This window comes from Geotrypetes seraphini, chromosome 5 (assembly GCF_902459505.1).
Source record: "Geotrypetes seraphini chromosome 5, aGeoSer1.1, whole genome shotgun sequence".
Taxonomy (NCBI): Eukaryota; Metazoa; Chordata; class Amphibia; order Gymnophiona; family Dermophiidae; genus Geotrypetes; species Geotrypetes seraphini.
The window spans coordinates 204,175,977-204,201,813 of NC_047088.1; the positions used below are offsets into that span (position 1 = coordinate 204,175,977).

General features: G+C 43.2%; 1 protein-coding gene across 5 annotated transcripts in view; it reads left to right on the top strand.

The window, feature by feature from the left end:
- The window catches only part of FASTKD1 (FAST kinase domains 1), a 134,639-nt gene that overhangs the window by 105,993 nt on the left and 2,809 nt on the right, over window positions 1-25,837 (top strand). For 4 of the 5 annotated variants that reach the window (XM_033944707.1, XM_033944708.1, XM_033944706.1 and 1 more), the window contains 3 exons: window positions 6,112-6,225; window positions 12,493-12,634; window positions 14,672-14,786. In XM_033944707.1, coding sequence (XP_033800598.1) covers window positions 6,112-6,225; window positions 12,493-12,634; window positions 14,672-14,786 — 371 coding nt within the window. Of the gene's footprint in view, window positions 1-6,111; window positions 6,226-12,492; window positions 12,635-14,671; window positions 14,787-17,762; window positions 17,908-25,837 lie in introns of all 5 variants that reach the window. The other variant, XR_004539471.1, reaches the window with a different exon arrangement.

Consider the following 25,837-nt stretch of genomic DNA (forward strand, 5'->3'; position numbering starts at 1 on the left):
TCAGAAGGATCTAAACCAGTTGGAAATGTGGGCGAAAAAGTGGCAGATGAATTTTAACATATACAAATGCAAGGTGATGCATCTAGGAAAGAAAAACAAAGAACATGAGTATAAGATGTTGGGGGTGACATTAGCCAAATGCGAACAAGAAAGGGATTTGGGGGTACTGATTGACAGAACCCTAAAGCCTTCGGCTCAATGTGCAGCGGCGGCGAAGAAAGGAAACAGGATGTTGGGCATGATTAAGAAGGGGATCACGAGTAGATCGGAAGAAGTCATAATGCCACTTTACAGAGCAATGGTCAGACCGCACTTGGAATACTGTGTCCAACACTGGTCTCCATACCTTAAGAAGGATATAACTCTGCTGGAGAGGGTGCAGAGGCGAGCCACGAAACTAGTCAAAGGTATGGAGAATTTGAGCTACAAAGAACGTCTCAGAAAACTGGGACTGTTCACCCTCGAGAAGAGAAGACTGCGAGGGGATTTGATAAGAGACTTTTAAAATATTAAAAGGATTTGATAAAATAGACCAGGAAGCAGCATTGTTAACATTTTCGGAAGTGACACGGACATGGGGTCACAGCCTGAAACTGAGTGGCAGCAGGTTCAGGACAAACGTCAGGAAGTTCTGTTTCTCACAGCGAGTGGTTGGCGCTTGGAATGCTCTCCCGGAGGAGGTTGTGGCGGAGACTACTGTTCTGAGTTTCAAGCGCAAGTTGGATGCACACCTTCTTGTAAATCATATTGAGGGATACGGGAAATCTGGGTCTCCAAAAAGGAGAACCTAAATGGGCCACCGCGTGCGCGGATCGCCAGACAAGATGGACCTCGGTCTGATCCAGTGAAGGCGTTTCTTATGTTCTTATATCAATGACCTGTAGTGGAAGATTATTCCAGCGATCAACCACCCTTTTGGTGAAGAAATACTTTCTGGTGTCACCATGCGATTTCCCCCCCCCTCCCCTAATTTTCAACAGATGCCCTCTTGTCACCGTGGGCCCTTTAAGAAAAAAAGATATCTTTTTCCACCTCGATACGGCCCATGACATATTTGAACGTCTCGATCATGTCTCCCCTCTCTCTGCGTTCCTCGAGTGAGTATAGTTGCAACTTACCCAGCCGTTCCTCATATGAGAAATCCTTGAGTCCCAAGACCATCCTGGTGGCCATTCGCTGAACCGACTCAACTCTCAGCACATCTTTTTGGTAATGCGGCCTCCAGAATTGTACACAGTATTCCAGATGGGTCTTACCATGGATCTGTACAACGGCATTATGACCTCGGGCTTACGGTTGATGAAGCTTCTACGGATACAACCCATGATTTGTCTAGCCTTGGATGAAGCTTTTTCCACTTGGTTGGCAGTCTTCATGTCTTCACTAATGATCACTCCCAAATCTCGTTCTGCTACAGTCCTTGCTAGGGTCTCACCATTTAGGGTGTAAATTCTGCATGGATTTTTGCTGCCAAGGTGCATAACCTTACATTTCTTGGCATTGAAACTTAGTTGCCAAGTCTTTGACCAATTCTCCAGTAGGAGTAGGTCCTGCGTCATACTGTCGGACACTGTGCTTTTGCCTACTATGTTGCATAGTTTGGCGTCATCGGCGAATAATATAATTTTACCACGAAGCCCCTCTGCCAAGTCTCTTACGAAGATGTTAAACAGGATCGGGCCCAAGACCGAGCCCTGCGGCACTCCGCTGATCACCTCCGTCGTTTCGGAGAGAGTACCGTTTACCACTACCCTCTGAAGTCTACTTCTAAGCTAGTCCTTAACTCATGCAGTTAATGTTTAACCTAATCCCATCAAACTCATCTTACTCATAACCTGCGATGTGGGACGCTATCGAATGCCTTGCTGAAGTCCAAGTACATGACGTCCAGGGACTCCCCTATATCAAGCTTTCTTGCTCTTCTCTGGACCCTTTTGAGTAGTACGGATAAATGGGAGGATAGTTCACGGCATATAAGCTGATGGATTGTTTTGGGTTCAGAGAGCAGGTTTTAGTTTGTCAGCCTTGCGTCAGCTTTGTGATCAACCTTAAGAGTAGAAGGTAGGTGGAAGGAAGGGAAGGGGCTCAAAGATGCACTTTGAGGAAAACAGATTACCTTCTATTGCTTAGCAAGATGCTTAGTAGGGTCATAAAAAGGTACCTAATTTCCAGTTAAAGATGGAAGTTGAGGGCTCTCCATGATGGTAGTGTGGGGTTTTATCTTTTTAAATTCTAAATTGTTTATTGGAAACTTCAACACCACTACTAAGGACTGGGGCATCAATTCAGAGCAGTTTGCATGAGCTTCAGTAATGGTGTTACAAAACATGAGCTATGATTGATTGATAAGAGTGTACAGAGCACAGTCATACTTGCAAACATCCAGGTATGTTTCTGTGCCACTGCTCTTTCACAAAAATGGGTTCAAACAGCAAATTAATTCTGCCTTTTCATGAGAATATTACTCATCCCCATCTTATTTATTTATTATTTCTAAAATTTCTTAACCACCTGTAACTAAGCGGTTTACAGCATAAAACATTCACAATGATTCAAAGAACAACATATAACGATACTTTCAGTACACACATTTAACCCACTAAAAATAGCAGGGAACTATAGTAAGATTACATATCATCAGTCGTTAATGACTCAAGAGCATTGTTCATAGTTCAGATTCCTCTTTAAACATCTCCCTTCCACATAGCATCATAGGAAGGAATCTACATACAATTTTTTAACATTCACTTAAATTGTAATCGATCTATCGCATTACTTTGATCTAATTCTCAGGGTGCCAGGGAGGAGATTCCATTGTTTTACTCCTGCCACAGACAGTGCTAGTCTTGTTTTTTCATAATGGACAATATTCTCCTTCCCCAAAATTAATCTCGCTGTATCTTCAGAACTTAGGTAGAAGCAGCCCACCTAGTGCCACCCCCTTCCCACATACACACGCATTCCTTTTACAGCCCGAGTAAGTATTTTTTTTATTTATTTATCAAGTTTTCATCATTATCATTTTTATCTATATATATAAAATCGGAGGTATGTATGTGTGTATGTGCCGCGATCATGCAAAAACGGCTTGACCGATTTGAACGAAACTTGGTATGCAGATCCCTCACTACCTGGGGTGATATGTTCTGGGGGTCTCGCGGCCCACCTGCACACGTGGGCGGAGCTACAAACAGAAAATCAGATTTCACCCATTCATGTCAATGGAAAAAATGTAAAAAGCTGCCATTCTCACAGTAATTCAAAAACGGCTTGACCGATTTGAACGAAACTTGGTATGCAGATCCCTCACTACCTGGGGTGATATGTTCTGGGGGTCTCGCGGCCCACCTGCACACGTGGGCGGAGCTACAAACAGATAATCAGATTTCACCCATTCATGTCAATGGAAAAAATGTAAAAAGCTGCCATTCTCACAGTAATTCAAAAACGGCTTGACCGATTTGAACGAAACTTGGTATGCAGATCCCTCACTACCTGGGGTGATATGTTCTGGGGGTCTCGCAGCCCACCTGCACACGTGGGCGGAGCTACAAACAGATAATCAGATTTCACCTATTCATGTCAATGGAAAAAATGTAAAAAGCTGCCATTCTCACTGTAATTCAAAAACGGCTTGACCGATTTGAACGAAACTTGGTATGCAGAATTGCAGATCCCTCACTACCTGGGGGATATGTTCTGGGGGTCTCGCGGCCCACCTGCACACGTGGGCGGAGCTACAAATAGAAAATCAGATTTCACCCATTCATGTCAATGGAAAAATTGTAAAAAGCTGCCATTCTCACAGTAATTCAAAAACGGCTTGACCGATTTGAACGAAACTTGGTATGCAGATCCCTCACTACCTGGGGTGATATGTTCTGGGGGTCTCGCGGCCCACCTGCACACGTGGGCAGAGCTACAAACAGAAAATCAGATTTCACCCATTCATGTCAATGGAAAAAATGTAAAAAGCTGCCATTCTCACAGTAATTCAAAAACGGCTTGACCGATTTGAACGAAACTTGGTATGCAGATCCCTCACTACCTGGGGTGATATGTTCTGGGGGTCTCGCGGCCCACCTGCACACGTGGGCGGAGCTACAAACAGAAAATCAGATTTCACCCATTCATGTCAATGGAAAAAATGTAAAAAGCTGCCATTCTCACAGTAATTCAAAAACGGCTTGACCGATTTGAACGAAACTTGGTATGCAGATCCCTCACTACCTGGGGTGATATGTTCTGGGGGTCTCGCAGCCCACCTGCACACGTGGGCGGAGCTACAAACAGATAATCAGATTTCACCCATTCATGTCAATGGAAAAAATGTAAAAAGCTGCCATTCTCACTGTAATTCAAAAACGGCTTGACCGATTTGAACGAAACTTGGTATGCAGAATTGCAGATCCCTCACTACCTGGGGTGATATGTTCTGGGGGTCTCGCGGCCCACCTGCACATGTGGGCGGAGCTACAAACAGAAAATCAGATTTCACCCATTCATGTCAATGGAAAAAATGTAAAAAGCTGCCATTCTCACAGTAATTCAAAAACGGCTTGACCGATTTGAACGAAACTTGGTATGCAGATCCCTCACTACCTGGGGTGATATGTTCTGGGGGTCTCGCGGCCCACCTGCACACATGGGCGGAGCTACAAACAGAAAATCAGATTTCACCCATTCATGTCAATGGAAAAATTGTAAAAAGCTGCCATTCTCACAGTAATTCAAAAACGGCTTGACCGATTTGAACGAAACTTGGTATGCAGATCCCTCACTACCTGGGGTGATATGTTCTGGGGGTCTCGCGGCCCACCTGCACATGTGGGCGGAGCTACAAACAAAATCAGATTTCACCCATTCATGTCAATGGAAAAAATGTAAAAAGCTGCCATTCTCACTGTAATTCAAAAACGGCTTGACCAATTTGAACGAAACTTGGTATGCAGATCCCTCACTACCTGGGGTGATATGTTCTGGGGGTCTCGCGGCCCACAACTCTATGTTGCTTGCTCAAGGGTGTGTTCACCCAATAATTTATATGTTCTTGCTCCAGGAGGTGAAACTAAAATTGTTGTTTATAATCACGTTTTGCGTTAGTTGTATTGTATTCATTTTGTCAAATATTTCACATTATAATTTGAATATTGTACTTTTTATTAAGCTGTAAAAAAATAATTTCATTCACCACTATAAAGTATCTTTATTTGAATCCATTTACAGTGTTATTGCTATAATTAAATACCCGTGCAACGCCGGGGCATCAGCTAGTAGATAATAATAAAGAAAGGAAAAATTACAGAAAAATAAAATATTTCAAGCATAATTCACTATCTCCTCTAGTCCACATAACTGGAGAATATATCCTGATATTAACTGATCAATACATTCGAACATAATCATGATCAAAGATCAAATATTTATGGTGCATCATAAATCTAAACTCCAAACTACTATTAAATCAAATGGGGGCCTTACTAGTTTCATGAAGTTGTAGAAATTGTTCCAACTGAATAGAGGCCCAGTATACATATTCACTTTCTTTAAATTTCACTAGGCATTTACATGGAAACTTTAAGTAAAATGTGGCTCCCAAAGCCAACACCCTCCGAGTAAGTATTTTAACTAACCAATTATTTACTCTCTGTCTACTCTTTCTCAAGTTTTGGTAGGTCAGCTGAAATATCCTCTTGTAGATTTAAGTGGGAAGTCCTAAAGAGCATGACAATTTTTTATGTTCTGTTTATGTTGCACAAGAATTTTCTAGAGACTTCTCTCTGAGCTGTAAGTTAGCAAACATGCTACTGTGTAATTGCTTCCAGTTTCTAGTAATCACCCTTTGGGGCCAGTACTGAATCTTTCTACCATTTTATACAGATCTATTGTGTAATGTGTATGAAGTGTATCCAGCCCAGGAACACTTCAAAATTGGGGTGAGGAGGGATTTTTTTTGTTTAACAAGAAAAGCAGAAGCAGATAGAGATCAAATGAATTGGTAAGTCGCTGGCATGTGTTTGGAATATTGAATCAACTCTTGTTTTATTTCCTATGATATTGACACTGTTTTGACTGGCTTGGCTAACCCTATGTGTCTTTTTGTGCCTCTAGGTAATGGATATGTGAGCACAGTGCAACAGCAGATTCACCAAATGCTGGGAGAGATCCTGGGTGGGTTCAACTATGCTAAAGTCTCAGTCCTGACCCCTTATTTCTATGCAATAGGTGAGATGCGGCTGTTTAATATTAACACTTTGCCAAAGTATACTTAATAAGATAACAAAGAACCTGCTGAACTTTCTACTAGGGGTTTAGGGGGTGAAGAACTTATGTGCACGACAGAAGAGCGGGACTTGGGTGTGATTATATGTGATATAGCCAAACAGGTTAAAAAGGTGACGGTGAAAGCTAGAAGGATGCTAAAGTGCATAGGGAGAGGTATGGTCAGTAGGAAAAACCTGGGCATACAGCTACACCCACACAATGACTTAGCTAAGCAGCTGGGTGGAGCTTACAGCCACTACTTTTGGTAACCAAGACAATGATTTGAAAGGTATAAAGAACTATAAGATACTGGTTCTGAAGATACTCGGACTGGAAAAGTGTCACGAGTGGAGTGCCGCAAGGTTCGGTGCTTGGACCCTTGCTCTTCAACATATTTATAAACGATCTGGAAATTGGTACGACGAGCGAGATGATTAAATTTGCAGACGATACATAAGAACATAAGAATTGCCGCTGCTGGGTCAGACCAGCGGTCCATCGTGCCCAGTAGTCTGCTCACACGGCAGCTCTCAGGTCAAAGACCAGTGCTCTAAATGAGTCCAGCCTCACCTGCGTACGTTCCAGTTTAGCAGGAACTTGTCCAACTTTGGCTTGAAACCCTGGAGGGTGTTTTCCCCTATAACAGACTCTGGAAGAGCGTTCCAGTTTTCCACCACTCTGGGTGAAGAAGAACTTCCTTACCTTTGTACGGAATCTATCCCCTTTCAACTTTAGAGAGTGCCCTCTCGTTCTCCCTACTAAGTCTATTCCCTTCAGTATTTTGAACGTTTCGATCAGGTCCCCTCTCAGTCTCCTCTTTTCAAGGGAGAAGAGGCCCAGTTCTGATGATTAGGACATCTAAGTGCCAATTTAGGATGCTTTTTGAACGTTTATATTTTTTGATCATGAGGCTAATAAACTACATCTTCCCAAAATTTCCTCTTTATGTGGTAAGTATAGAGGTCATAACACAATCATCCCCCACAATATAAATACAAGAAGAATAAGCCTTACCCTTGGCCTTTCTTGCTTCCTGATCTTCAAAATCCTCCTCCTTCAAAGGCATGATTAAATAGGTACATTAGGCCCTTCTAGTTTTCCCAAGTCTCATTCCCCTCTCATTGCAATAGGCAGAGCATTCCACAATAAGTGAGCTTCAATAGAAAAACCCTATCTGTATGACAAAATTTTCTCATTTTATTCGTACCTGGAACACACTACCATCCCCCTTCCTGGGAGCATAATACTAGTAAGGCAACCTAGGCCATGCCTTTGTAGACCTTAAAAGTAATTGCAATCACTTTGAAAAAAGTCCAAAATTGTCTTGACAGCCAGTTCAGCTGCATTAAAAATGGGTGTAACATGATCTGATCTCTTAAGTCTCTTAAGTTTTGGTGCTATGTTTTGTACTAGTTGTGGGCACAAGATATCCCTCTGAGATATGGCTATTAACAGGGCATAACAGTAATCTAGTTGCAGAAAAACTAGGGCCCTAGTCACTAAAGCCAAATTATATTCTGAAATAAAGGGGTGTAATTGGTGAATCTGACATAGAACGAAAAGTTGTCTTTTTATCTTATTGCCTAATGATCTTGCATGCCCAATCCATCCAAAACACCCAGACCAAAGCTTGCATTCTTAACTCCCATTTCTGTTTCCATTCCATTGCTGGAACCCTCTCTCCTCCATCATCTGAAAACTACAGTAATTCTGCTTTTGCATATTTCAATTTGAATTTCATCTTTTTAAGCCAATCTTGCAACATAAGAACAGCCATATTGGGTCAGACCAATGGTTAATCTAGCCCAGTTTCCTGTTTCCAACAGTGGCCATTCCAAGTCATAGTACCTGGCTGAAACCCAAATAGTAGCAACATTGTATTCTACCTGTCCAGGGCAAGCATAGACTTCCCACATGTCTGTCTCAATAACAAACTATGGACCACTTTCTAATCCCCTACAGTTCTATTCGGACTTTACATTCCTCACAGAAAAATCTTCTAATTGTGCCAGTACCTCAACAGATTACTTATGATAACAGATTTTTTTCTGTATTAGGGCCCACAGTCTGGAACACTCTGCTAGTGTATCTGAAATATTTTTATACAAGACAAATTTAAAACTAAACTAAAAACTTTTCTATTTGAAGATGCATTTTTCCAAATATCCTCTTTTATCTGTTAAACTACATTTCCAAATCACTATTTTTAGCCGGGTTCTGGCCTGCATAGATGAGAGAAACTACCTTTCTGTCATTTAATTTCCCCCCTTTCCTGTCATTAAATATAGTTCTTTTTTTCTGACACTTTCTCTACTCCCTGTGCGCATCCCCTCCAAAATATATATATTTTTGTAAACTGCTTAAATGTTTGTTCTTGGGCAGTATATCAAGTCATAATTAAACTTAAAAACTTGGACTTTTTCTCCAGGAACTTGTCCAAATCTTTCTTAAACCCAGCTATGCTAACCATTGTAACTACATCCTCTGGCTACAAGTTCAGAGCTTAACTATTCTTTGAGTAAAAATAATATTTCTTCCTATTTGTTTTAAAAAAGTATTTTTATGTAATTTCATTGAGTGTTCCCTTGTTTCTGTACTTCTTGAGAGTGAAAATTGATTCACTTTTACCTGTAATACACTATTTAAGATTTTGTAGACCTCAATCATATCCCCCCCCCCCAGCCGTCTTTTTTCCAAGTCCATCTTAATAATGGTTTATGGACTTTTCTTTTAGTAAATATCCAAACCTCTTTTAGACCCTGCTAAGCTAACTGCTTTTACCACATTTTCTGGCAACATATTCCAGAGTTAAATTACACAGTGTGAAGAAATATTTACTCCAATTTGTATTAATTCACTACTTAGATTCTTTATGTGCTACAAGAATGCTGTACCACAATTGGAGAAAATTCCAGAAGAGATGAGAAAATTGTTGAAATATCAAGTTTCAAGTTTATGAAAATATTTTATTAAACACAATCATGGTTTCTGAGCGTTTTACAAATTATATTTTAAAAAAGGGAGACATAATAGACAAATATCCACTTAACAAAACTAGACTAACAAGAACATTAAGAAAGTTGGGAGAACTACAATTTAAAAGTAAAGTATACATAAAAGGTAGACCACAATAGGAAGGAGAGACAATCAGGAATATCAAGCAGCTCTGGCTAAGATTGAAATCTATTTAAGGGTCATATGCATCATGAAAAAGGAAGTCTTTAGGTTTCCCTTAAATTTGTCTAAGTTTTTTTTCCGCCCTGATATACAGAGGTAAGGAATTCCATATCGTGGGGGCTGTAACTGCGAAGGAAGTAGCACGACGTGAGCCAGTAATTTTTAATAACGGTGTTTGAAGTAGGTACTGAGAAAAGGATCTTAAGACTCGTGTAGGTTCATGAGGAATAAGAAGTTTATGAATAAAGGCTGGTTCTTTAGTGTCTTGAGATTTAAAGGAGAGAAGAGCTATTTTATAAATGATACGATGTGGGATTGGTAGCCAATGTATGGATTTTAGCAGAGGAGTGACGTCAAATTTTTTCTTATTTGTGATCATTTTTATTGCATTGTTTTATTGCAGTCCTCATGCAAATTATCTAATTGGATGCACGCCTCACGGATCGCTGCAGAATGATCGCGACACAGGCGCAGACCATCCTGGTTTGTTCTAGATGCGATCCGCGCATGTGTTTGGTCTTCAAGGTCAAAACAAAGGGGGAGGGGTGGCTGTAGTACTCGCTGGCCCAAAGGAATCAAGATGTATATATTTTAGAAATATTCTCAAGTTCTTCAGACAGCACACGCCTTGTACAGCCGGATTATTTATGTAACAGAACATGCTTTTAACCCATGGGTTAAAACCAAGGGCTCGCACTGCGCTTTTAGCAGAAATATGGGGAGTAATTTGGCGACAGAGAGCAAGATTTCAGGGCGGCATAGAGGAGGAAAGTCAGCAAGGACAGTTGTGACTGGTCCTCAGCAGTCGCTTCATTTTGGATTGGCAAGCCCAATCGGTGTTCCTTCTTCTGTTTAGTGAATCACTGCCTTCCTACTTATGCATGCAATTTCCCCTCATTTGCATGGGCGGATTGGATCCGGTGGGAGATTGATCGGCCACAAGGTTAGTGAATCAAGTCGGGGAACGATCGCAAACTGGTTGGGACACGATCGGTACATTTAGTGAATCTGGCCTAATGTTCTATGGGCAGATGCATCAAAAGAGGAACTCTGTGGACAACAGAGGTCCAATTTTTTATCTAGCATAAAGCAAATAAAGCATTCCACAGTAAAAATATCACACCAATAGTCAAATGTGATAATAGTGTGATGGTTTGGGGAGGCTTTGATCCTCAGAACATGGGAAATTTGCCATTATTGAAGGAACCATAAATTCTGCACTGTACCAGAAGATTCTTAAGGAGAATATCCAGTAATGTCCAGAATATCCATGGACTGATTCTATAATCAAGGATAATTTATTAACATATCGTAAAACTATGCAAAACAAGCATTAAAGGAACAATTTATCAGAATTTATTTTTTAAACCCCATTGAATTTGATTTTGTTTCTCTTTTGCTGATTTTCTAGACCAACGGTATCAAAATCAGTCACATTAAGGGGCTGAAATCCAAAACACAGGCTAAGTCGCAGACCAGACCCCGCCCAATCTCCGCCCCAGATCCCGCCCCCGTAATAATACTAATTATAACACCATATTTTCCATTCATTTTTCATATATACACACACACAATATAATCTTATTAACACATAATGGTAATGGTTAACCACAAAATTAAACTACACAAAACACACTGTATGCTTCTCAATATTCATTCCTACCAGAACACAGATAACCCCTATGCAAATACATGACCAAAAGCTAAAAGTATTAATATATTAAGAAAAGCACCCTAAGATTCAAGAATCTACATGCAGTACAACCCCCAGAGAAAAAGAAACAAATGTATTTCTTCCTGAGCAGTGCATAAGATAGACAGCAGATTAAAATGCTCAAAACTGACACAATTCAAACACTAACTTGAAAACAAAACCATTCCCCCTACCTTTGTTGTCTCCCTCCCTCCATGCTGCGCCTTCTGGCTGGCTCCAACCTGACCGTTTTATGCGGCCTATGGTCCGATGCCCCCCGGTGTCATCTTGTGGCCGGCTCCCTCCTCCTGACAGCCGTAGTGTTCACGGAGCCGTGTGCAGCGGCTCCTCATGCGTCCTTAACCTGAACTGGAAGCTTTCTCTCTGACGTCACTTCTGGAAGAGGTGTGGGACGCGCGAGGAGCCACTGTACTCAGCTCCATGCACATTATGGCTATGAGGAGGAGGGAGCCAGCCACAAGGTAAATGGGGGGACATTGGACCATGGGCCACATAAAATGACCAGGCAGGCCGGATTTGGCCTGCGGGCCTTGAGTTTGACACCTGTGTTCTAGACGGTGCTATGGACTGATTCTGAAGTATAATTGGGTCATGCAGCTAGATAATGACCTAAATCATAACAAGTCTGTATCTGAATGGCTGAAGAGAAACAATATTTTGGATTTACCAAGTCAGTCTTGATTTGAACTCAGTAGAAATCCTGTGGCATAAACTGAAATGAGCAGTTCATTCATGAAACCCTAAAAATGTATCTGAACGGAAGCAGTTCTGCAAAGAAGAATGGGATAAGATTTCTCAATGAAAGACTGTTATCAAACCAAAGGAAGCATTTGGTTGCAATTATTGCTGCTAAAGATGATACAACCTTAGGGGCAGTTTACATTTTCACATGGGTGATGAGGATATTTTTAATAAGTGAAGTAATAATTTAAAAACTGTGTTTTGTGTTTACTCAATTTCCCTTGTCTAATAATTCATTTTAATATCAAAGCTATTCAGTATGACACACATGCAATAATATGGGACATACTGGGGGAGATATTTTTCACATTACTGATTTTCTTTAATTTAATTTCAAGCTAGTTACTCTACTCTTCTGGAAAATATTAATCTGTTTAAAAATTACCTTTTCAATTATTCATTTCTTTTTTAAATTCTTTATTCATTTTCACTTCAATTAACAATTATACAATATGATATCTTATACTATACAAAATCACTTGTATATTCTTAACCATAAATTATTCATTTCTTTGTGCATTAAAGGGAACATTTTGTAAACCTGTTAGAAATGCTTTTTTTAAAAAAAAAAACTAAGAATAGCTTTAATCTTGCAGACTTTGAGTGCATTTTGGATAAGAATAAGAAGCCTCTCCTGCATGTGGATCAGAATATGCTTTTGGCTGATCTAGCAAAAGTGCAGTGGGGGCAACACAGCAAGCTACTGGAGAGGAATGGTCTCCCACCAGGTGCTCAAAGGTTAGTTCTTTTTCAGAATCTCTTGTCTGCTCATGTGCTCCTTAGTGTGCCCCTTTGTGGGCAATTTTTTTGAGCATTGTTGAGATTTTAGAGCTCAAGGTGGCTTGAGGAAAGGGATATGGAACACAAAGGTTAATTTGTCGTGTTCTGTTTTTTAATACTTTGTAGAGGCACCAGAGGTGGTCTGAGCAATTTTAGGCATGGTATTTTAAACACTTTTACCTGTCCACAGAAGCTGAAGCCGTTACCAGGAATCCCTCCCTCCTTGTCTGCCAGCCCACCTGCCACACCATCCCTCACCCCCGAAGCCGACCCGATTACTTTGTTTGAGCCAGAGTCATTCCATCCTCCCCCAGCAGCAACTCCGTGCAGGGACGGTGCGTCCAGCAATTCACAAGCTGCACATGGCTGGCCCACATGTCTTCCCTCTGACGTCAATTCTGACGTCGGAAAGAAAGTTCCAGGTCAGCTACGCATCATGTGAGTTGCTGCCTGTGTCCCTGCACGGAGTACTGCTGGGGGACGAGGGAGCCTGTCAGGCTCCAAAGAAGTAACAGGGTCGGCTTTGGGGGGGGGGTGCAGCAGGGAGGGAGACAAGGAGGGATCCCCAGCAGTGGCTTCAGCAGCGGGTGGGCAGGGAGGGCTTCCCGGAGGCAGCTGCCAGGCCGTGTACCCCAACAAGCGGCCTGCATCCCCCAAGGGTACATGTACTGCATGTTGAGAAACACTGCTCTAGAACATAAGAATAGTCATACTGGATCAGATCAATGGTCCATGTAGCCCAGTATCCTGTTTCCACAATGGCCAATCCAGAGAAATCAAAAAAATAGCAACATTCCATGCTACTGATCTCGGCCTTGATCCTGATCTGTTTTTGCCATTTATGGGAAAAGCTGCCTTCAGAGCTCACTCCAGCTATGAGATCATTTAAGTTTTGCTCTGTAAAAGTTGAGCTTCATTGTTGGTATTCTGGTTTGTATCATAAAATCTACTTTTCTTATTACATTTGTATGTAATTAAATAAAAACATTGAGATAAGAATTGAGACATCTCTGTTTGGACATTCAGAATTCCCCTGGTATTTTACAAATGGTATTTGCCAAAAGAAGAAACCTATTGAAAAATACTTTAGGGATATACTGTAAAGGAGGGCATGTGCAGGAGAAATAACTTTTTATAAGGTGCATACTGTCTCTTGGTTGAGGGTATATAATAAAATGTTCACATGGGGGCAATTTTCAAACTGCCCACATTACTGCAAACCTTTTAGGTACTTTTTATCTATAGACTTTGGCCCAGTTCTGAAAGTGAAAGTACGTGTATAAAACCTACCTTTTTGATATTGCCTTAATCCATAACCCTACTGCCCACCAACCTAGCCAGCAGATTAACCCCTTAACTGATTGTCTGTCTTGTCTGTTTAGATTGTAAGCTCTTTCAAGCAGAGACTGTCTTCTTTATGACTCTGTACAGTGCTGCATATATTTGGTAGCACTATAGAAATAATTAATAGTAGTGTACAATTTTGCTTTGAAACTTGCCCTGGGGACAGAATACCCCTGCACATTTGCACTTGCTTTTTTTTTGGCTGGTGGTTTTAGAATGATAAATAACACACTAAACTTACAATTTACAATGCATTATTTTCCATCTCCAACTTAAACATGCCCTGAGAATGCTGACTCTGAAAATCGTGTGTTGTGGAATCCTGTTCCTGTGTGTATTTTCAGCCAAGTTAAGGATGGGCCATTTTCAGACAGGCCTTTTACTTGGGTAGATAACTTTTGGTTACTCCCTATCCTTTGTTGCAACCCTAAAAACAAGATATTGGGGGGGGGGGAAGGTGGGTTACCTATACAGAGCATCAATTACAATCTAAACCAAGCCATAGATGGAGAAAACCTGCATGGCGCCACCTTACCAGGCAGACTAGATTGGCCATGCTGGTTTTTATCTGCCATCATTTACTATTGAACTATCTGCCACAAATGAAGCATTCCACTAATATTTTATTGATACAAATACTGTTTTTAATAGAGTTGCCGTGGAGTTTCTTGATTCAAAGGCATTCTGCAAAAACTCTTGTCATCTGAAAGGAGAATATGCAATGAAGAAAAGACATCTGGAGATTCTTGGATATCATGTAGTTCAGGTATGGCTTAACATTTGGAGAGATTAGTTTGAAAGACAGTTACTTATATTTTCCTTTATTGTAAAGACATTTTTAGCAGACCATTCTTTTTTATTCCTTATTTTAACATCTTCCTGCAGCAGTACTAACTCATTCCATCTGTTCATTACATGGTATTTTTTGGCTCCATTGCTTTCTGTCAATATAAAAAGAACTACTAGTCTTCATTCTTATATTTCAAAAATTGCCTTTTCAATTATTCATTTCTTTGAGCATTAAAGGGAACATTTTGTAAACCTGTTAGAAATGCATTTCAAAATGGAAGCTGAACATGGGTTTTAAGATCAACCTATTAGTAACATACTAAATGACAGCATATAAAGACCTGAATGGTCCATCCAGTCTGCCCAAACATACACTCTGTAATTTAATGATTTAATTTAAATTGTTCTTTTTCTTAGATATTTCTGGGCCAGAAACCCAGAGCTCTGCTCGGTACTGTGTATAGGTTCCATCTACTGGAGTCTCCGTCAAAGCTCACTCCAGCCCATCTAAACCATTGAGCCCTATTCCTGAATATATCTTTGTCATGGAGTTATCAGCACATCTATGCCCTGACTCACTGTCAAATGGAGTGTCTGAAAGCTTGAAACACATTTCTTCAAGTGTTTTTTAATTGACATTAGAATTACCTAAAAGTTGCATTAAGAGCAGCATTTGCCAATAAGTATACTTTTTACACAATAGCTGATTCAGTTCATGGGCTCTTGTATTGAATGGGTCTCCCTTCTGTTTTCATTTTTGTTTTCCTCTTCTGTCTTTCCCCCTTGTTTTTCCCTTTTTCGTTGTTTGGGTTTGTTCTATTCTTTCTTATTATTTTTATGTGCTGGCAATTGTTTCACCAGCTCTTTGTCTGTTTTTTTCAATATGGCTCTCTTTTTTAAGCCCATGAGAGTTTTCTTAGTAGTTCTCTTTCCTAACAGCAGTCTCTTTAAACTATGATGTCATCTCTTCTACTTAATTAGCTGTTGCGCTGCCGTTTGGCTCTCCTCTCCCTGCCGAGAATCTAGCAAGCCAGTGAGCAGTAGCGTTATGAAACCTTTTGAATTTTGGCAGCTTCCTTTTATTGATACTCTGCTTGGATTCTGAGGGAAGGGGCTTTTGTCCCTGAAACCAAGTCTGGTTGAACCCTGGAGAAAAGAGGGGCGTTTTAGAAGCAGTTTATTAATTCTGATGATTTACCAATAGTCCTTTTAGCGAACAGGACATTATATCGTACAAAGCTAAGTACTGCTCTTTTTGTGATTCTTTTTCTGCTTTACTTTCTTTATTCTATACCAAGGGTCCCCAAAGTCCCTCCTTGAGGGCCAAATCCAATCGGGTTTTCAGGATTTCCCCAATGAATATGCATGAGATCTATGTGAATGCACTGCTTTCAATGCATATTCATTGGGGAAATCCTGAAAACCCGACTGGATTCGGGACCCCTGTTCTATACGGTTGGTATGGGACAGGAACACCACACTTATTTATGTTATTTAAGTAAATAGAACTTATATACACACAGGGTGTATTCCTATGATAGTGTGTGGCTAAACTGTGTGCTTTGCTCACTTTGGAAAAGCCCAGGATGGTTAAGCATTGCAGCTGGGATTCATTTTGAACTTTCGGCTTCACAAAGCTTACAACCTCACATGGAGGATACACTTCACTTAATTATATTGTGTTAATTTTCAGGCTATTGGAGTGTTCCTTCCCCCGTACTTATTGTCAAGTGCTGCTCTTAGTGCCACTTTTAAGGACGTATAGCAACTGCTAGGGCTTTTTCTGTTAGAATTGTCTAAAATATTTTTGCTAAGCCTTGTTGCTTTTATTATCCCAACTACCTAATGCTATAGCCCAGGGGTATCAAAATCCCTCCTCCAGGGCCACAATCCAGTCGGGTTTTCAGGATTTCCCCAATGAATATGCATGAGATCTACTAGCACACAATGAAAGCTGTGCATGCAAATAGATCTCATGCATATTCATTGGGGAAATCCTGAAAACCCGACTGGATTGCGGCCCTCGAGGAGGGACTTTGACACCCCTGCTATAGCCAGTTGTTTTTAAAGTACAGTGGAACCTCGGTTTGCAAGTAACCTGGTTTGTGAGTGTTTTGCAAGACGAGCAAAACACTCAGCAAACTTTTGCCTCGCAAACCGAGCATGTTCCGATATGTGAGCACCTCCCCCCCCCCCCACTCTAACCGGCATCGCATCCCCCGAACTGGCATCGCAACCCCCCCCTCCCGGCGAGAACCGCATCGCACTCCCGTGCTGAAAGCGGCATCCATCCGCCCTTCCTCTCAAACTCGCTCCTTACCCCTTCTGCTGGTTGTGAGAGTGAAAGCAAGCTCCCGTCTCCTTGCCTGGGCCGGGCCTTGAGCATCTGCGCATGCTCAAGGTCTTCTGGCTCTCGTTCTCTCGGGAGCCAGAAGGCCTTGAGCATACGCAGATGCTCAAAGCCCGCCTCAGGCAAGAGGCGGTAGCTTGCTTTCACTCTCACAACCAGCAGAAGGGGTAAGGAGCGTGTTTGAGAGGAGGGGCGGGCGGATGCCGCTTTCAGAATGGGGGTGCAATGCGGTTCTCGCTGGGGGGGGGTGTTCGCGGGGGGAGGGAGTTGTGATGCCGGTTCGGGGGGTGCGATGCCGGTTAGAGCGGGGGGGGGGAGTGTTGGAGCAGCGCCGGTAGCCTCGGGTGGGGGGGGATTTGGTGGAACGAATCAAAGCGAGTTTCCATTCATTCCTATGGGGAAACTCGCTTCGATATACGAGTAACTTGATTTACGAGTATGCTTCTGGAACGAATTATGCTCGTAAACCAAGGTTCCACTGTAGTAATTATTTTGCTATAGTCTTAGTGACATCTATGTTTCAGTTTACCTATAAATGAACAGCTGTAAACATACTTTTTTATCAAAATGGTAAAATGGCAACTTCTCACATTTTCCTTCCAGAATTATACCTTTTATTACAGCTTACCTGTGGCCTAGTGCTCAGAGCAGCAGGCTAAGAACCAGGGAAACCAGGGTTCAAATCCCACTGCTCCCACTGATGCCCAAAATCAGAAGGAACAAGTTGCTTTGTCCTTCATGGCCGCAGGTACCTGTCTACTAAATCTGCATTGTAGTTTTCTTTGAGTATAGATTTGAAAAAGCAAGTATTTTAAATCCAAATCCCAAATATCTTGTACTGTTGCTGCTTAAATTTTTTGTAGCTTCTAAAGAAGTTGGTCCCATCAGTTAGAGTCGCTGACTATCAATCCTCAACCACAGATCTGCTGGCCTGTAGTTTAGAAAATGCAAGCCAGGCTACATTTCCTCTCGACTCATGGGGAGAGTGGTCCACTATTTCATCCATCCTCTCAACCACTATGTTATACAATTCTGTCAATGAGGTTGTCTCTTCCTATAATACCATTCTCTCCTCTGTGCTACATACCCTCTTTCTTCCCATTTCACATTCTGTAAGGCATGCCAAACTCCAGCCCTGGCTGACCTCTAAAATCTGCTGCTTATGTTTCTGTGCCCAGTCTGCTAAACATCTTTAGCTCAAATTCTGTAATAATAATAACAGTCTATATACCGCAGGACCGTGAAGTTCTATGCGGTTTACATTGATTAAAAAAATGTTACAGATTGAGTAGTACTACCAGAGTTAAAGTTTAGCGGTCAGTTGTTGTGGGGATATATTGTGCAGTGCAGCTGCCTACATACTTTAGGAACAGATATGTTTTTAGGTGTTTCCTAAATTCCCCGTAAGTATTCACAAGCATGAGTAATTGTTTCAGATCTTTACCCCATAATGCTGCCTGATATGAGAGGAGATGTTGATGATGTCTTTTAAATTTACATCCTCTAACCGGTAGGGAAACAAGATTCGAGTTTGAGCTTCTCATATGTTGATTGGTTGAGAAAGAGAAAAGGTCAGTTATATATCTGGGGCTAGGCCAAAAAGTACTTTAAAGAAGAAACATCCAAACTTAAACTTCACACGTGCCTCCATCGGCAGCCAGTGCAGGAGTTGGTAGGAAGGGGTTACATGATCAAACTTCAGCCCAAAAATCAGCCTGACCACCGCATTTTGCACCAGTTGTAATTGCTGCAAGTTCTTCTAGGTAATCGCCAGATAGGCGATATTGCAATAGTCAAGTTAGCCTAGTATAAGTGATTGTACCATAATTCTGAATGATGACGCATCAAAATATGCTCTAATGCAGGGGTAGGGAGCTCCGGTCCTTGAGAGCCATATTCCAATCGGGTTTTCAGGATTTCCCCAATGAATATGCATGAGATCTATTTTCATGCACTGCTTTCAATGCATATTCATTGGGGAAATCCTGAAACCCCGACTGGAATATGGCTCTCGAGGACCAGAGTTCCCTACCTCTGCTCTAATGGATCAAAGCTTCCAGAAAGTGAAAAATCCCTTTCTGACGAAAGAGCCCACCTGGTCTTTCATGGTTAGGCCCTGGTCTAGTGTTACTCCCAATACTTTCATAGTAGGTTGGATAGGGTAATTAAGTTTATCCCAGGACAAGCAGGCAGCATATTCTTAACTGACGGGTGACGGCACCGACAGAGCCCCGGTACGGACAATTTTAGAGTGATTGCACTCTAAGAACTTGGAAAGTTCTAGTAGGCCGCACCGCGCACGCGCGGGTGCCTTCCCGCCCGACAGAGGCGCGCGGTCCCCAGTTTCTTAATTTCCGCGGAGCTAAGAAGACGCACTTTTCAACGGCTGTTGAAAATTTTTTTCCTCACGCCTTCCCACTCGCGTAAACCCTTAAGGAAATATTGTTTCCTTCATTTTCTTTTCTTTAAAAAAAAAAAAAAAAATCTTGTTTTTTTTTTTCAATTCTTTCGGTTTCGCCCCGGCGGGGCCTGTTGCCACCATCGAGGCCTCGGCCTTCTATTTGGCAGAAGCCATTTTTACCTTCATGCCCCCTCAACCCGGGTTTAAGAAGTGCCAGCGGTGTGCACGACCAATTTCACTCACTGACCCGCACAACTGGTGTCTACAGTGTCTTGGTCCTGACCATCAAGTGTCTACCTGCACCCGCTGTACGACTTTAAAAAAGAGAACTCTAAAAAACCGTCAGATTCAACAGCGATTATTATTTGGTGCCGAGATGTCTGATCCTGCGACACCGGCACCGACATCGGCCCCGTCTCAGTCGGCACCCACCTCGTCGACACCGCGCGATACCGCGCCGGCGTCGCATCCCTCAGGTAAGCCGGCTAAGAAGCCTTCCCCGTTGGAGCGTCCTCCGGTCTCAGTAGCAGCGAGCCCAGTCCTGCCGACCTCGAGGCGCCCACGGAAGCGCTCCGCCCCAATTGAGGTGAGTCCCTCGACCTCGGGCTCCTCATCCTCGGGGCGTCGAGCAGCACCGCAGGTACCACAGAAGAAAAAGGCGGTACCGGTGCCTTCTCTGGACGAGCGCATTGCAGCCGTCCTGCAGGTGCAGCTCAAGGAGCAGTTACAACAGCTCCTTCCTACTCTCTTGACACTGAGCCTTCCAGTCCCGGTCCGGTCTGAGCCACCGGTACCGGCAATGGACCAGCCTCTTTTGTCTGCGTCCACTTTGTCGGTACCGATTCACTCCGCTTCATTGGTCTCTAGCCAGTCCTCGCACCGGAACCGAGAGCTCAACACCAGGCTGTTCAGACTTCGGCACCGTTGCAGCCTGTAACATCTCCCGGTACCGTGTCTATGAGGTCAGGTAAGTCGGCACGCAAATCCCGACACCTGGAACCTTCCACTCCGGAGTCTTGAGACCGTAGCTCCCATATTAGGGACCCTGATCTGTGGGGTGACTCCGAAGAGCCTTTTCTTTCTGAGGGTGAGTGTTCCTTGGATGAGGATGATCCTACTGCCCCTGATCCATCCGCCAAACAAGATTCCACATCTTTCACTTCCTTCCTGAAAGATATGTGTGAATCCCTTTCTATTCCTTTGGAGGCTGAGTCTAAAAAATCCAAAGCCTTTCTTGATGCACTGGATTTGACCAGCCTCCAAAGGAATTTCTCAAACTACCCCTCCATGATATCTTGAGGGAAACCTTTTATAAGAATCTGGAGACTCCTTTGACCATCCCAGGAGCCCCTCGTAAATTGGATTCTTTGTATAAAGTGATTCCTATCCCTGGATTTGATAAGCCGCATCTTCCACATGAATCCCTTCTTGTGGAATCTACGCTTAAGAAGTCTGCCGGAGCTAGTGTATACGCTTCTGTCCCTCCTGGCAGGGAAGGTAAAGCCATGGACAAGTTTGGTAAACGGCTATACCAGAATGCAATGCTAGCTAATAGATCTGGTAATTATGCTTTTCATTTCTCTTTCTATCTCAAGCATCTTCTCACCACCATGGCTTCCTTTGAAAAATACCTTCCTGAACGAAAACGACAGGCTTTTCACCACTGCTCGTCCTCTCTTTTCCAACTCCGTAAGTTTATGGTTCGATCAATTTATGACACATTCGAACTTACCACCAGAGCAACGGCCATGTCTGTGGCTATGCGTCGCCTTGCTTGGCTCAGAGTGTTGGAGCTTGATGTCAACCATCAAGATCGGTTGGCTAATGCACCATGCCTGGGGGATGAACTCTTTGGGGAATCCATGGACTCTACCACCCAAAAGCTCTCCGCCCATGAGACTAGATGGGATACTCTGCTAAAAACAAAAAAGAAGACTCCACCAGCGCGGCCTTTCAGACAACAGTCGGCCTATCAACGCCGTTATGTGGCTCGTCCCTTGCCATCAGCTCCCCAACAACCTAGGCGTCAACGTCAGCAACAACAACAGACCCCTAGGCCCCCACAACAGCAGCCTGCGAAGCCACCTCCACAGCAAAAATCCACACAGCCCTTTTGACTTAGTTCTCCAGGGCATAGCCAGCTTCCTAACATCTACCCACCTACCTCAACCTATAGGTGGCCGTCTTACTTTTTTCCTCAGCCATTGGGAAATCATCACCTCGGATCAATGGGTCCTCAACATCATCCACCACGGCTACTCTTATCAACTTTCAGACACTTCCTGCCCAAAGTCTACCAAAAGAGTCTGCTTTGAACACTCCTCAGTCTTCCCTCCTTCTTCAGGAGGTTCAATCCCTCCTCCTTCTGAACGCCATAGAGGAAGTTCCTCTAGATCAGAAGGGGCAGGGATTCTACTCCCGTTACTTTCTAGTCCCCAAAAAACAGGAGATCTCAGACCCATTTTAGATCTTCGCGATCTCAACAAATGCTTGGTCAAAGAAAAATTCAGGATGCTTTCTCTGGCCACTTTTTACCCTCTTCTCAATCAGGGCGACTGGCTATGCTCCCTCGATCTCAAAGAGGCTTACACTCACATACCGGTCAATCCGGCATCCAGACAGTACCTCCGCTTCATGATCAATCATTGTCATTACCAATACAAGGTACTGCCCTTCGGTCTTGCCTCCTCTCCAAGAGTGTTCACCAAATGTCTGATTGTGGTGGCTGCCTTTCTACGCTCTCACCACCTTCAGGTCTTTCCTTACCTGGACGATTGGTTAATCAAGGCCAATTCATCTCAGACAGTACTCCTGGCCACCAACCACACAGTCCTGTTTCTACAACTTCTGGGGTTCGAGATCAATCTACCCAAATCTCATCTCATCCCCACTCAGAGACTTCAATTCATTGGAGCGGTGCTGGACACAGTACTCATGAGAGCATTCCTACAGTCCAACCGTCTTCAAACTCTTCAATCTCTATGTCAGCAGGTACTTCCACAACATTCCATCTCTGCCAAGCAAATGATGGTACTCTTGGGTCACATGGCCTCCACAGTTCATGTCACACCCTTCGCACGTCTTCACCTGCGCACTCCTCAATGGACCCTAGCTACCCAGTGGTCCCAAGCGACGGATCCTTGCTCACGACACATATCTGTGAAATCATCTCTTCGTCAGTCTCTACAATGGTGGTTGATATCCTCAAATCTCTCCAGGGGTCTTCTGTTCCATCTACCTCCTCATCAACTTGTCATCACCACCGACGCCTCCCCTTATGCCTGGGGAGCTCATTTGAACGAATTCCAAACTCAAGGACTTTGGACAGCCCAGGAAATGAAGCATCACATCAATTTCCTGGAACTCAGAGCGATGTTTTATGCCCTCAAGGCTTTCCAACATCTTCTCTTTCCTCAGGTCCTCCTGCTGTGCACAGACAATCAAGTTGCGATGTACTACATCAACAAGCAAGGTGGGACAGGCTCTCGCCTCTTGTGCCAGGAAGCCCAGAAGATTTGGGCTTGGGCCACAGATCACCAACTATTCCTGAAAGCTATCTACATTCAGGGAGAACAGAATTCCTTAGCAGACAAACTCAGCAGAATTCTCCAGCCTCATGAGTGGACACTCCATCCTTTCACTCTACAGTCCATCTTCGCTCAGTGGGGCACTCCTCAGATAGACCTCTTTGCAGCTCCTCACAATCACCAGCTGCCCCTCTTCTGCTCCAGACTCTTCTCTCCTCACCGTCTGGCAGCGGATGCATTTCTCCTGGATTGGTCCAATCTGTTCCTGTATGCTTTCCCTCCGCTACCTCTCATGTTGCGAACCTTGTTCAAGCTCAAGAGGGAACAAGCCACCATGATTCTTATCGCTCCACGGTGGCCCAGGCAACACTGGTTCTCCCTTCTACTTCAACTCAGTTCCAGAGAACCTATTCTTCTTCCTTTGTTTCCTTCTCTGCTTTCACAGCATCAGGAGACCCTTCTACATCCCAACCTCCAATCTCTGCACCTGACAGCTTGGTATCTCTCGGGCTGACTTTGAATGATACTCTTTTGTCTCAGCCCGTTCGTTCTATTCTGGATGCCTCCAGGAAACCGGCCACTCTGCAATGTTACCATCAGAAGTGGACAAGATTTTCTTCCTGGTGTCTTCTTCATCATTATAATCCTACGTCCCTTGCTGTGGAGACATTGTTGGATTACCTTCTTTCTTTGTCTGACGCTGGTCTCAAGTCTACTTCCATCAGAGTCCACCTCAGTGCTATTGCGGCTTTTCATGAGCCAGTTCATGGAAAACTCCTTTCAGCTCATCCTTTGGTTTCCAGATTCATGCGGGGTCTTTTCAATGTGAAACCACCTCTTAAAGCACCCCCTGTAGTCTGGGACCTTAATGTGGTTCTCTCCGCCTTAATGAAGCCTCCGTTTGAACCTTTGGCTACGACCCCTTTCAAGTTCCTCACTTGGAAAGTGGTCTTCCTTATTGCTCTAACCTCTGCCAGGAGGGTCAGTGAGCTACATGCACTAGTTGCGGATCCACCTTTTACAGTCTTTCATCATGACAAGGTGGTTCTGCGTACACATCCAAAGTTTCTCCCTAAGGTTGTCTCGGAATTCCATCTCAACCAATCCATTGTTCTGCCTGTCTTCTTTCCGAAACCTCACTCTCATTCTGGAGAACAGGCTCTGCATACTTTGGACTGTAAGCGGGCTCTAGATTACTATTTAGAGCGTACTAAGCCCCACAGATCATCTCCCCAACTCTTTCTGTCCTTTGATCCGAATAAATTGGGATGTCCTGTTTCTAAACGTACGTTGTCAAATTGGCTTGCAGCGTGCATTTCATTTTGTTATGCTCAGTCCGGACTGACACTGGAAGGTTCTGTCATGGCCCATAGAGTTAGAGCTATGGCAGCATCTGTAGCTTTCCTCCGTTCCACTCCTATTTAGGAAATCTGCAAAGCTGCTACTTGGTCCTCAGTTCATACTTTTACATCTCATTATTGTCTGGATGCATTCTCCAGACGGGATGGACACTTCGGCCAATCTGTTTTGCAAAATTTGTTTTCCTAATGGCCAACCTTCCCTCCATCCCTCTTTTTGTTAGCTTGGAGGTCACCCATCAGTCAAGAATATGCTGCCTGCTTGTCCTGGGATAAAGCACAGTTACTTACCGTAACAGGTGTTATCCAGGGACAGCAGGCAGATATTCTTGCGTCCCACCCACCTCCCCGGGTTGGCTTCTTAGCTGGCTTATCCTAACTGGGGACCGCGTGCCTCTGTCGGGCGGGAAGGCACTCGCGCGTGCGCGGTGCAGCCTACTCGAACTTTCCAAGTTCTTAGAGTGCAATCACTCTAAAATTGTCTGTACCGGGGCTCCGTCGGTGCCGTCACCCATCAGTCAAGAATATCTGCCTGCTGTCCCTGGATAACACCTGTTACGGTAAGTAACTGTGCTTTGTTGATGCGCAGCGATGTATTAGTATCAAGTGGGTGTGTTTTTTTTCCTGAGTTTAGCTTCAGTCTAAATTCAGTCATCCATTGATCCATCACCTTTAGTACTTCTGTTGCCTTAGGAGTAACTTCAGAGAGAGAGGTGGTGAATGGGATAATGATCGTGAAGTCATCTGCGTAACTAAAAAATTTTATCCCTAGTTGGGACAATTGCATGCCTAGTGATGACATGTAAACATTGAAAAGCAATGGGGACCCCTGTAGAATGCCAGATGGATTACTCCAAGTGTCAGAGAGATTGTAGTTAAAGCGTACTTGATAGATGCGGGATGTAAGGAAACCTCGGAACCAGTCTAACACAACGCCTCTGATACCGATTGCATCTAAGCATTGTAACAGTTTCCCATGGTTCACTAAGTCGAAGGCAGAGCTCATATCAAATTGCATAATCATGGCATTAAGACCTCTACTAAACAAGGAAAGTAAATTATCCAAGATAGCCACAATTACTGTCTCAGTGCTGAATAGCGGTCTGAAACCAGATTGAGTTTCATGTAAAAGAGAGAACTGATCAAGATATTCCTTCAATTGGGTATGTACCAGTCCTTCCATGATTTTTACAAAGAATGGAATGGATGCTATTGATCTATAGTTGGCTACTAATGCTAGTGATTCTTTACAATTTTTTGGAATTGGGGTTGTTATGATGTGGCCATTTTTAGTAAGGAGTTTACCATTTTTTAAATTATTGGTCAAATAATTCAACAAAGTTAGTTTAAAGCCTAATGGGGCTGCTTTCATAATTTCTGGGGGACAGAAGT